Source organism: Microcaecilia unicolor, chromosome 4, assembly GCF_901765095.1.
Source record: "Microcaecilia unicolor chromosome 4, aMicUni1.1, whole genome shotgun sequence".
Taxonomy (NCBI): domain Eukaryota; kingdom Metazoa; phylum Chordata; class Amphibia; order Gymnophiona; family Siphonopidae; genus Microcaecilia; species Microcaecilia unicolor.
In genome coordinates this window covers 344,203,400-344,221,219 of record NC_044034.1, presented here as the reverse complement: position 1 = coordinate 344,221,219, position 17,820 = coordinate 344,203,400, and the positions used below count along the sequence as shown (strand labels likewise).

The following is a 17,820-nucleotide window of genomic DNA, read 5'->3' as shown; positions in this document are numbered from 1 at the left end:
TTCATAAAGAAGACTTTCAGAAATTGATTGCTTTGGTAGCAAGCACTTTAAACTTTGAAGAAGAGCAGGAACCGTCTGTGCACCGCATAGTGGACCCTTTAGTCAAGGGGTGCGTAAATCCAGTAGGTCGATCCCTATTCATCAAGATATCAGGGACATATTGCAGGCACAGTGGGATGTCCCTGACGCCCTTTTAGGCTGCCTTGTTCTATGGTTCGCCTATATCCGGTCCCTGAACAGGTCAAGGATTGACTCAAAGCTCCGGTAGTGGATGCAATGGTATTGGCAGTGACTAAGAAGAACACGGTCCTGGTGGACGGGGGTATGGCCTTTAAGGACCCACAGGACCGGTGGATAGAGGCGCTTTTGAAGCATGCCTTTGATGTTTCGGCCTTGGCAATTCAAGCAGCGATCTGGAAAGACGTCTGGTGCTCTCTTGGCCCGGACGTCTTTCCAGTGGTCGACAAGGGTATTGGCTAGAGAGACGGATTATTTTTCTCTTATTTATCAAGAGGTAGCAAAGATTGAGATGGGCTCTATGATGCCCTCTATGATTTGCTTCAAGTATCTGAGAAATCCATGGCCTTTGGAGTGACAGAACATAGGACTCTTTAGTTCAGAGGTTGGTCTTCAGATGCAAAAGTCCAAACTGAGTAAGTTTCCCTTTCGGGGGTCTACTGTTTGGATATGATTTGGACAAGCTGGTCAAGAGTTTAGGAGATACCAAAGTGCCTAGACTTCCAGAGCATCATCCGAGGACAGCTGGCAGGGGGTTTGCTTCGGTGCAAGGTCAGTGGCGTGATCCTCGGCGTTTCTGTTCAGGCAGAGGGACTCTCTTTCAAAGAGCTTGTTGTTTTCAGCAAAACTAGTCCTTTTGTGGTGGAAAGTGGGGAGGCATGGACGGTCCCTTCTCTTTCCAGTCTTCTAGTTGTGTGGCACAGTGAAGGTTTGTGGGTCCAGTCTCCAGTGCCAGTCAGTCGCTTGAAGTAATTTTACTGGAGGTGGGTCCAGATTACTTCCGATCAATGGGTTCTCAAAATTATTAGGGACGGTTACACCCTTGAGTTCACTCATGTGCTGCCAGATGTTTTCCTAGAGTTCGCCTGTTGGTCTCAAAAGCACAACCAGTAAGAGAAACTCTGGTCAGATTAATCGTGTTACGAGTAGTCTGCCCACTACTGTTTCAGGAGCGGGGCAAGGACAGGTATTCTATATATTTTGTGGTCCCGAAGAAGGAAGGTTCTTTTTGTCCTATTCTGGATCGCAAAAAGGTAAACAGGGCTCTTCGGGTGGCTCCGTTCTGAATGGAGACCCTAAGGTCAATTATAGTGGCGGTTCGCTTGGGAGAGTTCCTCACCACCCTCGATCATCTCCACATTCCTATTCGCCAGGCACATCATTTCTTCCTCTGCTTTGCCGTGTTAGGCTGGCATTATCAGTTTTCGGCAATGCTGTTCAGTCTGGCCACTGCTCCATGGGCATTCACGAAAGTCATGGGGGTATTCTCTTTGTGAAGGTGGCTTTTTGTGTGGGCACTTTTTTTTTTAATTGTCATTACAAAATTAAACCAGAATGACTTGATTTATTAATCCTCCAAGTATGCAGTAATCATAATTAAGCATACCGTAGCTATAAATGAAAGTAGTTAGAAGGGTGCTGCTGCCTGACGGGATGCCAAGGGATGGATGTTCAGTGGGATTGTGATTACTAAACAAAATAATGTACAAACTGAGTTTCAGGTGGGTTTAAGATGAAGGCAAAACTGCAGTTATAATAAAACAGTTTTTTTTTAATGAACAATTCTTACAGCTTTGTTAATGGGAATGTAAAATTCTTCTTGATTTTCAGGCGAAATTTGAAGCTCTCTTTAGAAGATATGACCAAGACGTTACTTTTCAGTATTTTAAAAGCTTCAAACGGATACGAATAAACTTCAGTAATCCCTTAGCAGCAGCAGAAGCCAGAATCCAGCTGCATAAGAGTCAATTTCTTGGGAAGGAGATGAAGCTTTATTTTGCACAGGTGAGCATAAGTGGGTCTCTCTGAACGTTACTATCGAATCCACAGAGAAAAATTATTAAACAAAGCTTTCATTTACATAGCATTTTGAACAGTGGGAAAAATGTTTTATGTGTGCTCATATAGTATTCAAAGGACACTCACAGACCAAAACAGGTCTAAACTGTAGTCCCAATACTTTTAATCATTGCACACCATTTTTTCAAACAAGCTTCACCAAACATCCACCATTTGTGATCAAACTCTTATTAAAAGGCAAAAGCACTTAGTTTTGAGGTTCTTTTAGGTCCTGTGCTCTGGCTGTGTTTGTATCCCTTACAGCTTCCATTCACACTTATCCACAGAATTCTTGGGAGACGATCAGTACCCTATCGACTGTTATTTATGTATTTTATTTATTTGGAAGAATTTGTTATATCATTATTTGAAAAATAACTTACACAATAACAGTTTAGAAGACAAGAGATTGTCAAAAATATACCCCTGCCCCACCCCTCTCTCCCCGCCCCAGTGGCTGGAGGCTGCAGCAACATGATGCTTGAAGTCTGCCCCTTGATAAGGCATGCTGGTGCTCCAACTGGTTGCATTTCTTGTTTGCCTCTTCTGACAACCTTGTCCAGTTCATCCAAGTGCTGTGTTAATAATCCCTCTTATAATATTAAGTAGCTCTGCTGTATACCAGTGGTTAGATCACAGGCTGCTCCACTGAGTTTGTTTTTTGTTTTGTTTTGATTTTTTGTTTTTATTTTTGATCCGGTAGTTTCTCCTTGCATCTTTCTTCCAGCAAATTGGAACCAGTGTTGGGATTCTGGTGCTGTGAACCTTCATTTGCAACCACCTGAGATTTTAATCCTCCCATTGTCCTAGTTGTTCCATTGCAGCAGTAGTTCTGAGCCTGGGACTCGTGCACCATCTACTACTACTACTTAACATTTCTAGAGCGCTACCGTGTTTCCCCAAAAATAAGACACTGTCTTATATTAATTTTTGCCCCCAAAAATGCGCTAGGTCTTATTTTCAGGGGCTGTCTTATTTTTCGGGGAAACATCGGGGTTGGCTCGCCCGCCCTCCGTCGCTCCCGGAATTAAACGCCTCCTTTCACCTTCACAGCAAGCAGCAGCAGGGCAGGCCACTCCTTCCTTCCGTGTCCCGCCCTCGCCTGACGAAACGTCCGCAAGGGCGGGGCACGGAAGGAAGGAGAGGTCTGCCCTGCAGCTGCTTGCTGCGAAGGTGAAAGGAGGTGTTTAAGGTTAGTTCCGGGAGCGACGGAGGGTGGGTGGAGGGGGGGCCCGGCGACCTCGGGTGGGGGGGGGGGGGCGGCCCGGGGGCGGCCTTGTCCGGTTCTCGGCGGCCCTGCTTTCAAACAAAAATTTGCTAGGTCTTACTTTCGGGGGAGGCCTTATATCTACCAATTCAGGAAAACCTCTACTAGGTCTTATTTTCGGGGGATGTCTTACTTTCGGGGAAACAGGGTACAAGGGTTACGCAGCGCTGTACAGATTAAGAAAAGGACAGTCCCTGCTCCAAGGAGCTTACAATCTAATGGGCGAAATGTCAAGTAGGGGCAGGCCAGATTTCCAGAATAGAGGTAAAGTGGTTAGGTGCCGAAGGCAACATTGAAGAGGTGGGCTTTTAGCAAGGCTTTGAAGATGGGCAGGGAGGGGGCCTGGCGTATGGGCTCAGGGAGTTTCAGAAGCCTAAATCATAAGCTTTAAATCTATCTATCAGGCATCGCCCTTAATGAATATAGATTGAAAGAATTTCTGATTTAAAATGAGGTTTTAACTTGCTCTCCTTTCTCCTTAGACTTTGCACATAGGTAGCTCACATCTTGAGCCACCAAAACCAGAAAAGCAGTTTTTGATTTCTCCACCTGCCTCTCCTCCTGTGGGATGGAAACAAGTGGAAGACGCTACGCCAGTAATCAACTATGATCTTCTGTATGCCATCTCTAAGATGGGGCCAGGTAAGCAGTACTCTATTAATTATTGCACATAGAGCCACTCTGAATTAGCCTTCAGGCTTTCAAAGAGAATAAAAGTCATACTTAACATTGAGAATTTATAGGACTTTTCTTACTTCCAAAAAAAAAAAAATATTGCTTATATATATGTTTTTGTCTGCATACAATTTTTTTCTCAAACCATTCAACCTAGAGCAGAGCTTCCCAACACGTGATATGCATACCCCTAGGGGTACGCGATCCATTAACAAGGGGGTACATGGCAGCCTGCATATCTCCTACCCTCCTTCCTCCTCCCTCCAGTCCAGCAGCAGCTCTGCCTTTCTGTTCCACTCCATTCCCCTACCCCCCCCCCCCCCCCCCCCCCCAGTATGATCAGCAGCTCTCCCTTTCTGTCCCGTGTCTATTTTAACTTTCCTGGAATGCTGCCAATATCGTCAGTCAGCCAGCCAGCCTTGGGGACCTTTGCTAGGCCGTGCCTGGCCTTCGATGATGAAACTTCTCTTTGGAGGCAGGAGGCGGGCCGCAGCCTAGCGAAGGTTCCCAAGGCCAGCTGACTTAATCGCTATGCTGCCGATACTGGCAACATTCCAGGCAAGTTAAAGCAGACATGGGGGAGGGACAGAAAGGGATGTCTGGTGCTTCTTGGGGGGGGGGGGGTAGATGTCTGGTGCTGCTGCTTGTGGTGGGGGCAAAAAAGGATGTCTGGTGCTGGCTCTTGGTTTGAGATGGGGCAAAAAGGGATGTCTGGTGCTGGCTTTTGGTTGGGGGTCAAAAAGGGATTGGTGCTGGTTCTTGGTTTGGGGAGGGGGGGCAAAAAGGGATGTCTGGTGTTGGCTCCTGGGAGGGGTAGAGAGGGGAGAGGGGCTGCTGCACTGGGGGCAGAGGAGGGAGAAAGGGAGGGCAGTGGAGAGGGAGGGAGAGAAGAAGAGAGACTGGATCAGGGGAAGAAGGGGAGAGACACTGGGCTCGGGGAGAGATGCGGACCGCAGGAGGAGAGCAAGGAAGAGAGGGAGACATACTAGCCACAGGGTGGGGGATGGCGGAAAAGAATAGAGAGATGAGGGAAAGATGCAAAAAGAAACAAATGCTGGGCATGGGAGGGAGCATAGAGACAGAGAGAGGTGGGGACACAGAAGGGCAATACTGATCACAGGGAGGGAGAGTGATAGGGACCCAGAAACGAGATACTGAATATGGGAGGAGCAAAGGGCCAAAGACATAGAAGGTAGATACTAGACAGGACAGATAGGAATGCAGAGGGAACGGCACGGCAACAATTATCTCTCTATATAAAAAGCAACACCAACGTTCTATGAAGCCTCCAGCCGGAAGTGTGAAGGGGGCGAGATATCCGGTTTCCCTATGAGTGTCTGCCCCGCCCTCTCTGTAACACAGTCAGTGAAGGAAAACAGCAGAGCACGAAATCAAATTGCTGGCTCCGTAACAGTGAAGGACTCAGAGGGGGGAGGGGAGAGAGGCCAGAGGGCAGGGACACACACACTCCCACATGCACACAGAAGAAAACATTGCTAGCCCCCGTTTCATTTGCATCAGAAACGGGGCTTTTTTACTAGTGTACTTATAATTGCTGCATCTTGCCCCCTCTGACTCAACTTCCCATTTTTGGAGGGGGAAGGATGAAGCACATAGAAACCTCCATTGGACAGTGAAAGGTAACATTTGTAAATTGCTGCTGCTGTCAAGACCACTGGAGGTAAAGGCAAGTTCAAGGACCATGGTGGGGTGGGATGGAGGGGAGTGAGGGGATGGGAAGCATTCTACTTGGAGGAGTACCAAGTAGATTAGGGGATATGGGTCTGGGCCATAGTTGGGGATCTCTGATGTATACCAAAATTGGAAAACATGAAAAAAAATTAGAAAGAAAACGCTTATTTGAATTGCTACAGAAAAGTTTTTTCTTTATTTTATTGTTCTTGTTATAATTTTTAAAATATTACATTCAAAAAATAAAACAGGAAAAGTGTTCTAGTGAACATATTGCATCAAAAAAAAGAAAATATAGCACATATTCAACCAAAAAATTATACGATACCGTAGCCCACTTTATGGGAAAAGAGATATACAAAAAATGCTACTAGGAATTTAGTTTATAAAACAAACATACTATAGTGGATAAACTTTAATTAACCCCTATTTAACCTCCAGTTACTATTCTAAGAGGTAAGTACATTTCCTAATTAAATAGGTTCCAAGAAAACACATTAAAAAAAAATCAGGCATTTACATGGAAATCTCAAGTAAAAGGTCAGGAAAAACATGTATCTTTTGACCTCAAAATGATAAATCATCTTATTTTAGAAATCGGAAAAATGCTGGGTGAGCAACCCTCACACGCTGCTAAATTGAAGCAGCTCTTAACACAAATCTGGTGCCATACAGTGGAAGTACAGCTATAGCATTTGTGTGTTTAACCATTTGTTCTCATGCATCAAAAAGTCCATTCCATATCATCAAGCTGATCAATCCATAGACTGGTGGGTTGTGTCCATCTACCAGCAGGTGGAGATAGAGAGCAAACTTTTGCCTCCCTATATGTGGTCATGTGCTGCCGGAAACTCCCCAGTATGTTCTCTATCTCAGCAGGTGGTGGTCACACACAGCAGCAGCTCTGGCTAGGCCTCCAAGCCTAATCCTTAGGTTTTGTTGAGGCCTGGGGTTGAGGGCTCTTTTGAGCAAGTGCAAACCTGGTGGTGCCAGGTCCCTCCTTTTCTCCCCCCTCCCGCTGGCTCCGTTAAAAAAAAAAAATTTTTAACGTCCTTAAAGGCGTTTATTTCGACGTTTATTTAAACGTTCATTACAGCTACTCACTGGGACACCAGTTCGTTACAGCTCGGAGCGGCAAGCAGGTAATTTTACCTTTTTATAGCGGGCAGGGGGTTCCCCGATTCTTCTCCTCGTGGCTTATGGCGTCGGAGGGCGAGGGCGCAAAGGGTCGCTCCCCGGATCGCTGGAGCGCTTCTAGAGGGGATGCGGGGGTTTTACAGCCTGATTCGCCCTTGATGGGCGACAGTTTAGTGACCGATGAATGTCCCGGTCCTTCCTCCGGCGTGGCGGTTTTTCCCGCCATAAACGCCCATCCCCCGCTCCTCGCCTCCGCCATCTTGGCCGGCCACGCGGCTCGGACGGCTTCTTCGTGGGCCGCCCTTGAGGTTGGAGACATTAACGCCATGAACGCCCTTAATTTGGGCGACGGCACAAAAGCGGCTAAAGTTAAGCGCCGTTCTTCCCGCGCGGCTCCTTCGCGGAGTGTCGCGCCGGACGCCATTTTGGATGCGCAGCATGTCTCTCCCCCGCTCTTGCGAGCGCCGGTTGAGGGTGCGTCTAGGGCTGTTGCCCAGGCTGCGGAAGTGCACAGTCTGGGGGGTTTCTCCCCCGAGTTTGTTTTGCTGCTGCATCAGGCTTTCCTCATGCAAAACGCTGCCCCTGCTCCCTCGTCTGGTAAAGAGGTTGAGGTTCCCAGAGGTAACGCCCTCGGGTTGATTCCCAGGCCTTGGAGGACTTTGTCTCCTCCGATGTAGATGAGGGCAGCGTGTCTGAGGTCTCCCAACGGTCCTTTGCGGATTCCTTGGAGGAGATAGATCCCCGCTCGGATGGAGCGGATGACCCCTCTGCAGCGCGGCTTTTTAGCCCAGAGGATTTGCCCAACCTGTTGTTACAGGCCATGGACACTTTGAAGATTTCCTCTCCGGAGGACGTCTCTCCCTCAGCCCCTGTTGGCTCTGCCATTATGCTGGGGACGAAGCGCCCGCCTAGAACCTTCCACGTGCATGATGCCATGCACACCTTAATTTCGGCTCAATGGGATGTCCCGGAAGCGAGCCTTAAAGTGGCTAGGGCTATGTCCCGCCTCTATCCTTTGGCTGTGAGTGAACGTGAGGCCTAACTGTGGCCTACCGTGGATTCTTTAATCACTGCGGTGACTAAGAAAACGGCTTTGCCGGTGGAAGGTGGCACGGCCCTGAAGGACGCCCAAGACATAAGATTGGAGGCGGCCTTAAGGTCGTCCTTTGAGGCGGCTGCTTTAAGTTTGCAGGCCTCAGTTTGCGGCTCCTATGTGGCCAGGGCGTGCCTGACTATGGTGCAGCGGGCTTCCCCCTCGGATCATTCCTTGAGGGCTGATTGGCCGGCCCTGGAATCGGGCTTAGCCTATTTGGCAGACTTGCTGTATGATGTCTTGAGGGCCTCAGCTAAAGGCATGGCTCAGACAATCTCTGCGCGGCGGTGGCTTTGGCTGAAACATTGGTCTGCTGACCACGCCTCTAAATCCCACCTGGCTAGATTGCCTTTTAAAGGCAAGCTGCTCTTTGGGGTCGAGCTGGACAAAATCGTGACCGATCTCGGCACGTCTAAGGGCAAGAAATTACCAGAGGTCAGGGCTCGGGCTAGTACTCGTCCCGGTACCTTCAGAGGACGGTTGCAGGAAGCCCGTCGGTACCGCCCGGGCAAGTCGGGCTCCTCTGCCCCTTCTTCCTTCAAGAGGAATTTCTCCCCCAAGCAGCATTCCTTTCGCAGAGACCGCCGTCCCGGAGGTGCTCCCTCCGGTCCTCCCCCAGGGTCTCGTACCCAATGACGGGGCCTTGGTCCACGCCCCAGTGCAGATTGGAGGACGGCTTTCCTCGTTTCTGGGCGAGTGGACCACAATAACTTCAGACGCGTGGGTGCTGGAAGTCATCAGAGACGGCTACAAGCTAGAGTTCTGCCGACCCTTAAAAGACGGGTTAGTACTCTCTCCCTGCAAGTCTCCGGTCAAAGCTGTGGCAGTGCAGCAGACCTTGGACAATCTGATCCGCCTGGGCGCGGTCGTTCCGGTGCCAGAAAGTCAGCTTGGCAAGGGACGTTACTCCATTTACTTTGTGGTACCAAAGAAAGGAGGTTCTGTCCGGCCTATCCTCGACCTCAAAGGGGTCATTCGGGCCTTGAAAGTGCGGCACTTTCGCATGGAGACTCTCCGCTCTGTTATAGCGGCAGTGAAGGCAGGAGAGTTCCTGGCATCCTTGGACATCAAGGAAGCGTACCTGCATATTCCCATCTGGCCTCCTCATCAACGCTTTCTGCGTTTTACAGTCCTGGGACGACACTTCCAGTTCAGAGCCCTCCCATTCGGGTTGGCTACTGCTCCGCGGACCTTTTCCAAAGTAATGGTGGTCATCGCGGCCTTCCTACGAAAGGAAGGGGTACAAGTCCATCCTTATCTGGACGACTGGTTGATCCGAGCCCCCTCTTATGCAGAGTTGGGCAAAGCTGTGAACCGGGTAGTTGCTCTTTTGAGCTCCCTGGGATGGATCATCAACTGGGAGAAGAGCCAGCTGCGCCCGACTCAATCCCTGGAGTACCTGGGAGTTCGATTCGACACCCAAGTGGGCAGAGTGTTCCTGCCAGACAATCGGATCGTCAAACTTCAGGCTCAAGTGGACCAGTTCCTAGTAGCCTCTCCTCCTCGGGCTTCGGACTATGTGCAGCTGTTGGGCTCTATGACGGCCACGATGGAAGTAGTGCCCTGGGCCAGGGCTCATATGAGACCACTTCAACAATCTTTGCTGCGGCGCTGGACTCCGATGTCGGAGGATTATGCTGTGCGCCTTCCCTTGGACCCAGCAGTGCGCAAGGCGCTGAGCTGGTGGATGCAGACAGACAAGTTGTCTGCGGGAATGCCTCTGGTGACCCCAGAGTGGATTGTCGTCACGACGGACGCCTCTTTGTCGGGCTGGGGAGCCCACTGCTTGGGAAGGACAGCGCAGGGGCTCTGGTCTCCTGCAGAGGCAAAGTGGTCTATCAACCTCCTGGAACTCAGAGCCATTCGGTTGGCGCTTTTGGAGTTCATCCCGGTACTGGTGTTGAAGCCTGTACGGGTCCTGTCAGACAATGCCACGGCTGTGGCCTATGTCAACCGCCAGGGAGGTACCAAGAGCGCCCCTCTAGCCAAGGAGGCTATGAATCTTTGCCAGTGGGCGGAAGCGAACCTGGAGCAGCTTTCAGCGGCCCACATTGCCGGAGTCATGAATGTCAAGGCGGTCTTTCTCAGTCGCCATACCTTGGAGCCCGGAGAGTGGCAACTATCTGCTCAGGCGTTCTTGGACATCACAAAGCGCTGGGGCCAGCCGAGCCTAGATCTGATGGCGTCATCGGCCAATTGCCAAGTGCCGCGCTTTTTCAGCAGAGGACGGGACCCTCGATCCCTGGGAGTAGATGCTCTTCTCCAACAGTGGCCGACACAAGAGCTCCTCTATGTGTTCCCGCCCTGGCCCATGTTGGGCAGGGTGCTAGACCGGGTGGCAAAGCATCCCGGCAGGGTAATCCTGGTGGGTCCGGATTGGCCCAGACGTCCCTGGTATGCGGACTTGATCAGGCTCTCAGTCGACGATCCTCTGCGGCTGTCAGTGGAGCAGGGCCTGTTACATCAGGGTCCCGTGGTGATGGAGGATCCCTCCCCCTTTGGTCTTACGGCCTGGCTATTGAGCGGCAGCGTCTGAGGAAGAAGGGCTTCTCAGACAAGGTCATCGCCACTATGCTAAGAGCGAGGAAGCGCTCTACTTCTACTGCTTACGCCAGGGTTTGGCGTATCTTTGCAGCGTGGTGTGAAGCAGGCTCACTTTCTCCCTTCACTGTTGGCGTTCCTGCAAGAAGGTCTGGAGAAAGGCCTGTCGCTCAGTTCCCTTAAAGTCCAGGTAGCGGCTCTGGCTTGCTTCAGGGGCCGCCTGAAGGGTGCTTCCCTGGCTTCGCAGCCAGATGTGGTGCGCTTTCTCAAGGGAGTTAATCACCTGCGCCCTCCTCTGCACTCAGTGGTGCCTGCGTGGAATCTCAACCTGGTGCTAAGAGCATTGCAGAAGCCGCCTTTTGAACCCTTGTCAAGGGCATCTCTGAAAGACCTGACGTGGAAAGCAGTCTTTTTGGTGGCTATCACTTCAGCCAGAAGAGTTTCCGAGCTCCAGGCGCTCTCATGTCAAGAGCCTTTTCTGCAGTTCACTGAGGCAGGAGTGACTATTCGCACAGTGCCTTCCTTTCTGCCCAAGATTGTTTCTCGCTTCCATGTGAATCAGCAGCTCTGTCTCCCTTCCTTTCGTAGGGAGGACTACCCAGAGGAGTACTCTGCTCTTAAATATCTGGATGTGAGGCGAGTCATCATCAGATACTTGGAAGTGACCAATGATTTCCGGAAATCGGATCATCTGTTTGTCCTGTTTGCAGGTCCTCGTAAGGGTCTGCAGGCTGCTAAGCCTACAGTGGCAAGATGGGTCAAGGAAGCCATTGCAGCGGCTTATGTGGCCGCAAGGAAGGTGCCGCCTATCCAGCTGAAGGCTCACTCCACGAGAGCTCAGGCGGCCTCGATGGCAGAGGCCGGATCCGTCTCCTTGGAAGAGATATGCAAGGCGGCAACTTGGGCTTCGGCTCATACATTCTCCAAGCATTACTGTTTGACGGTGGCTGCACGGGCGGAGGCCCGGTTTGGAGCTTCAGTGTTGAGGTCAGGGATTTCAATGTCCCGCCCTGGGTGAGTACTGCTTCGGTACATCCACCAGTCTATGGATTGATCAGCTTGATGATATGGAAGGTAAAATTATGTATAATCATACCTGATAATTTTCTTTCCATTAATCATAGCTGATCAATCCATAGCCCCTCCCAGATATCTGTACTGTTTTTATTCTGGTTGCATTTCAGGTTCAAGTTTAGTCTTCAGTTACTTCAGAAAGACTTCGTGTTCAAGTTTTTTCACTTGGATTCTTCAAGAGTTGAGACGAGTTTGTGTTACAGTGAGCTGCTGCATTCCTCTCCCCCCCGTTTTACGGGGCTGGATTGAGACATAAATTCTGCCGGCACTCCCTCCCGCTTCGTGCGGCTGTAGGGCAGCTTTGTACCTCTCCCGCTTCGGCGGTGTTAGGGTCAGTCAGCTCCTCCCGCGGTTGCGGTTGCAGGATAAGCCAGATCCCCCCGCATCGGCGGGTGTGGTGTCCCTCCCCCGCTCCGCGGGGATGAGCTGGACGGATTCCCCTCCCCCACTTGTGTGGGGATGAGCTGGGTTAATTCCCCTCCCCCGTTTCGGCGGTGGTGAGCTGGGCAGAGTGTCCCTTCGTGGGTGTAATTCTCTAAGTGCTGAGTCCTGCGGATGGAGCTTTGATATCGACATACTGAGGAGTTTCCGGCAGCACATGACCACATATAGGGAGGCAAAAGTTTGCTCTCTATCTCCACCTGCTGGTAGATGGACACAACCCACCAGTCTATGGATTGATCAGCTATGATTAATGGAAAGAAAATTATCAGGTATGATTATACATAATTTTACCTTTTAGTCTGAAATGGTCACATCCAAATGTAAAACAAACTACATATCGCTTGTTGCTGGAAAGCAAACATGCCATTGGCCTTGTTTCGGCTATTGCTGTTAAGGCAATTAAAAATTTCAATCATGATTTCACAATTAAAATGTTGAATCTTTAATTAACTGGTCCAGCATAGCTGTACTGTCACAGGCCAGGCCTGCAATGCAAGCAAGCTTCCTCTGCCAGCCCCAAGAGCCTTCCAACAGCTGTGTCCCCCACTGTTTCTCCAGCTGTAGGAAGGCTCTTAGGGCTCGCAGAGAATGTCTGCTTGCATTGCAGACTCTGCCCATAGCCCAGGCAAGTACAGCAATGCTGGACCAGGATTAATCATGATTAAAATTTTTAATTGTGCAAAAATTAGGTAATCAAGTTAGTTGTCTCAATTTAATCCACAGCCCTAGTTTCAGTACTCTAAGGGGCCCTTTTACTAAGCCGCATAGGCGCCTATGTGTGCCCAGTGCGCATGAATTTTGAGTTACCGCCCGCCTACTGCGTGGCCCTTGCAGTAATTTCATTTTTGTTGCGCGTCTGCTACATGCGCCGGAAAATATTTTTATTTTCTGGTACGCAGGCGGTAATCAGCATTTTACACGCATAGACCGTTACCGCATGAGACCTTACCACTAGGTCAATGGCTGGCGTTAAGGTCTCAGACCCAAAATGGACTCGCGGCAATTTTCATTTTGCCAGACATCCATTTTTGGCAAAAATGTTTAAAAAGGCATTTTTACAGGTGCGCTGAAAAATGATTCTGCACACTCCCAAAACACATATCTACACTACCGCAGGCCATTTTTCAGCACGTCTTAGTAAAAGAGCCCCTAAATCCTTACCTCTCATCTTATTCAAATTATAGAATGAAATGTATGTAATATCTGTTACTTTTACTCTGGGTAGCACATCTCTTGAGAGCAACTCATTTTGTTCCTGGGAAGATCAGCTCCCCTCTTATAGTCTGTTCTGATATCTTATACTAGAGGGCCCAACAAAAGCTGCTTATACAAGAGCCACCTTGGGTTTATTTGAATTATTGTAGGCATTTCAAGTAGTATTTCCAGACATATGCCCAGTGGAGCTGACTTTCCTGACCCAACTATTCAGGTGTGCTGATATTAAAATACTTTCATTTCCTAGATTTAATTGTGTAAAATACATTAACCCTGCTTCTTCCCACCATCCTATTAAATAAACTGTCATAAATTTCTTAAACCTGCAGGAGAGAAATACGAACTTCATGCAGCCACTGACACTACTCCCAGCGTGGTGGTCCACGTGTGTGAAAATGACCCTGAAGGGCAATTGGAAGAGGAGCAGGAAGGAATGCAGAGGCCCAAGCCAAAAATTATCCAGACACGGAGACCAGAATACACATCTCTTCACTCGAGCTGAAGCCGACCTAGCAGGCAGCTGCTCTGAGCAGCGATGTATTACTCGGAGAATCAGTACGATTCATGGCTTAGGTGGCATCAGTGGTAGTTGCAGTGGCAGAATTTCCAGTGTGTTGTTTATAAAATTTAAAAAAAAAAGAAAAGAAAAAAGGGAAAAATGCACAGGAAGTTGCCTTTCTGTTTTATACACTGCTCATCCATTAACTGTATGGTGCCTGAGATGACCTGGACTCTGATCAGCCAATGAGAGGGATACTTGAGCAAAGGATGCTGGGAAAAAGACAAGTTCTCAGAATCATATCCTGTTTGCTTAATTTCTTTTCCACGTTCCATAGGCTGGTTGTTTAAAAGAAATGGGGAAATCTTTCTATATATTGTATTTATATATACATATAAAGTTCTATATGTAGATATCCTATGTGGTAGATCTACTTGAAGGTTAGAGACACTGTGTGACATAAATAGCTGTAGAGACAGAGAACAAGTGGAACTACAGGCATTATTCCTTACCTTCAGATTAATTTGTGCGTGTGGCAGGAGTTCCAGAATCACATGACATGTTCTAGCTGAATTTTCATGATTTATAATCTTATTTAAATTCCTTTTGAGTGTATTTATTGTTCCTTGCCCTCTCTGATACTATACACATGGTAGCTTTCAGAACACACGCAGTCCATGCCCCCTGGCTGCCGCCTTATGTAAATTGATTTTATTGGTTTTAAATCTCAGTAAAGCAACTGAAAAAAAGTATGACCAGAAGCAGGTTCCCTGTTTCGCAGGCCTTTTGTATTTGTTACACACACGTTGCAGCCTAACAAGCAGATATTGTTGGGGGAAAAAAAAATCTAGATAGCCCTGTTGGATAAAGCCTGCATATGTACAAGAATGGACATGTTGGGTGTGGAATAATCTGTTCTAGATACGAATGCTACTATACAAAAACATCTTGACCAAGAAAATGTGAAATGTGTGTAGAGCAGCAGTGCCTTTTCCCATTGGTTTCTGATGGGGGTCATTACAGTATCTAAACGTGTATTTTTTTTCTAATATCATATGTGCACTGTGACCACTCAAGCCTGTTTTATTTTCTGCTGTGTAATCTCTAGACGAAGGTATGATAGTAGTGCTGAGATATGACACGATCCTATGCGTACATGCCTCGAGAGAGCCTGGTAATTGGCTTTGGGTGGGTCTGTGGCACTATGTTTACAAAGCAACCAATGACCGACATGTTGTGTTCCTGTTCGGATCTGTGTTCAGACTAGAAAACCAATTTTGAATTAGCCTTTATGTATATGATATGTATCTGTATTTCCAAAACAATAAAGCTACTTTGTATTAGTCTGTTTTAACAAGTTGGAAAAAAAAATGGCTCTGTACCGAAAGCTTATTTTGAAAGATAAGCATATGAAGTAAACTGGAAGCATTTTAAAACTGCTCATAAAATACGGAGTGCCCTTTTTTTGTGATGGAATGGCACAGAGACCTCACCGAGTTCCAGTGAATGGCAGCATTTCATCAAGTCACTTAAAAATCTCGGAGCTCAGCTAAAACCACCTGCCTAAAGTTACGGAGAACTACTGCTAGGGCCATGGAAGACAGTTATAGGCTAGTGTTAGTAGGGTTAACTATTAACGTTTATTGTGGTAGAAGGTAGTTATCGCTTTAATAAAGGGTGTAGTGAAGGTGCTGTCTATACTGATAATACCCTGCTTTAAGTACTGCTGCAGTAAGTATTGCACAGAGCTATTTGCTTCAGAAAATACAGGAGCAAGCAGTAGATATCGCAGCTGACTGTACTGTTCAGAATGCTATTTTGATATCTAGCCCTTGAGAAAAGCATTATCAGTTGATGACTTGTAGTAATGTATTGGATTGACCCTACAGTTCATTGAAGCTGGTGCTGTATTAGCAATGCACTGACCTTACAGCTCAATGAAGCTGGTATGAACTAATTGCTATCGGGTGATGTCTGTGCAGAAATACTTGAGCGCCTCAACACAATAAAATTCCTCCATCAGGAGCTTCTATAACTACCCTAATCACTCCCTTCCTTCTTCTCTCTTCCCTTCCTAATTGCTACACATCACTAACTGTATCTGATATCCTGAAATGACAATGTGATCAAACCTATGTAAGCCACATTGAGCCTGCAAATAGGTGGGAATATGCGGGATACAAATGCAATAAATAATAATGAAATTCCTCCATCAGGAGCTTGCTCAGGGGCTCTTGACATTTTCAGCTGGCAGTCAAAAAGCTTCAGCATAAAAAATGACTTGTGTTGAATTCATTTCTCCCTTCAGGCTTCATGTCAGTTTTTGGAGGTGTGACCTCAAATAGTCCCAAAAACTTACATCATTATACTATTTCTCTAGGAGAGCCAATGTCATTACCTAGCTACTGTGTGTGTTTAACTTATTTCCTTAAGGGGTTGCAGTCTCCTGCTAGAACAAAGGCTACAAGCTTTAGCCCCTGTTTACAAAGCCACGCTGGCAGTGCAGTACTGCCAACACAGCCCGTTCACTTTGAAAGGGCTGTGTCGGTAATGCTGTGCGGCATTAAGTCATAATGAGTAAGACAGGTCCATCAAGCTCAGCATCCAGTCCTCTGACAGTGGCTGTTCTGGATCACAAATACCTGGCAGATCTGTAAAAGTAGATTTCTCGCTGCTAGGTCAGTCTTGGGGAGAAGCGGTGGTTTTCCAAAGTCTGACATGCTTTTTATGGCCTTTTCCTCCAGGAATTTGTGCAAACATCTTGGGACCCTTGCTTTGACTACATCCTCAGGAAACATAAAGCTGAAAGCATTTTAAAGCAGCTCATAAAAACCAGAATCCCCTTTTTGTGGTGGAATGGCAGCATTTCATCAAGTCATTTAGGGGTCCTTTACCAAGCTGCTGGAAAAAGGGCCCTGCGCTAGCGGCGGGGGCCGTTTTTACGGTAGTGGGTAAAAAGCCCCCAGACACACATTGCCATGGGGTAAGAGAAGTCTTACAGCCAAAAAAAGCAACACTGGGCCTTCAAGACTAGGACAACAGGAGTACTTTGTTAACAGATGACCCAACACGAGCCATGTTTCGGCGTCAAATGACGCCTGCCTCAGGGGTCAGAGTAGTGATTCTGCAATGTATAAATAATGTAATTTGACCTACATTATTTATACATTGCAGAACCACTACGCTGACCCCTGAGGCAGGCGTCATTTGACGCCGAAGCATGGCCCGTGTCGGGTCATCTGCTAATAAAGTAGTCCTGTTGTCCTAGTCTTGAAGGCCCAGTGTTGGGGTTTTTTTTTGTCTGTATACTTTGGTTGTATGCTGTTCTACCCTCTCTATTTGTACTGTAAGAGAACTCTTACCCCATGGCCATACAGCGGGGAGCGGCGGTAACCGGGCAGCGCACGACAATGCCCGATTACTGAGTTACTGCCGCACAAACCATTTCTGGGGGTTTTCTTTTTCCCTGGAAATGGAGTATGCTTGGTGTGGGACTACTGCCGGCCAATAGTCCCAGAAGAGCAAGCGGTAAGCTCCTGTTGGACCCTACCATCACTCTGTAAAAGGGCCCCTCAAATGGCAAAAATCTCAGAGCTCAGCTAAAACCACCTGCCTGTGCAGCACAAAAAAAAGAAAACAACTTTCTGTACTTTCTTTTCAGTCTGCTGGTTGTTAACTTTTCATGGAGTGTTCTCTTATTTTTAGTGTTTTGAAAGGTTAAACAACTGTTCCCTATTTAACCTTTTCATCCCGCCTATGATTTTAAAAACTTCTGTTGTATCCCCTCTTTCAAACTTTCCTTCAAGTGGAAGAGCCCTACCTTTCCAGCCTTTCTTTGTAAGGGAGGTGTTCTAACCCCTTCATCATTTTTGTTGGCCATTTTTCAATGTTTTCTAGCTCCTCATGTGGAGAAATTGTCTGCAAGGGTGTATCTTTTCAAGGTATTCTCCACAATAATGAAGCCTTTCTTTACCAGTTCTAAAGTAGTACCGTATGTAAAGGATAAAATGATAGGTATCTAAAGAAAAGATTCTTACTTTTACCTGGGATATCCCAATCTTCTTCAAGAAAGGAACAGTCAGCAATGCCCAATTACAGACCTGTCAA

At 47.7% G+C, this 17,820-nt stretch overlaps 1 protein-coding gene across 2 annotated transcripts in view; it reads left to right on the top strand.

Annotated features, from left to right (window-relative positions):
- The window catches only part of RCAN1 (regulator of calcineurin 1), a 157,527-nt gene extending 142,471 nt beyond the window's left edge, over positions 1-15,056 (top strand). For both annotated transcript variants that reach the window (XM_030202180.1, XM_030202178.1), the window contains exons 2-4: positions 1,849-2,022; positions 3,826-3,985; positions 13,544-15,056. In XM_030202180.1, the coding sequence (XP_030058040.1) occupies positions 1,849-2,022; positions 3,826-3,985; positions 13,544-13,716 (507 nt within the window). In that variant the 3' untranslated portion in view covers positions 13,717-15,056. The remainder of the gene's footprint in view (positions 1-1,848; positions 2,023-3,825; positions 3,986-13,543) is intronic.
- Positions 15,057-17,820: the final 2,764 nt, after the last annotated feature.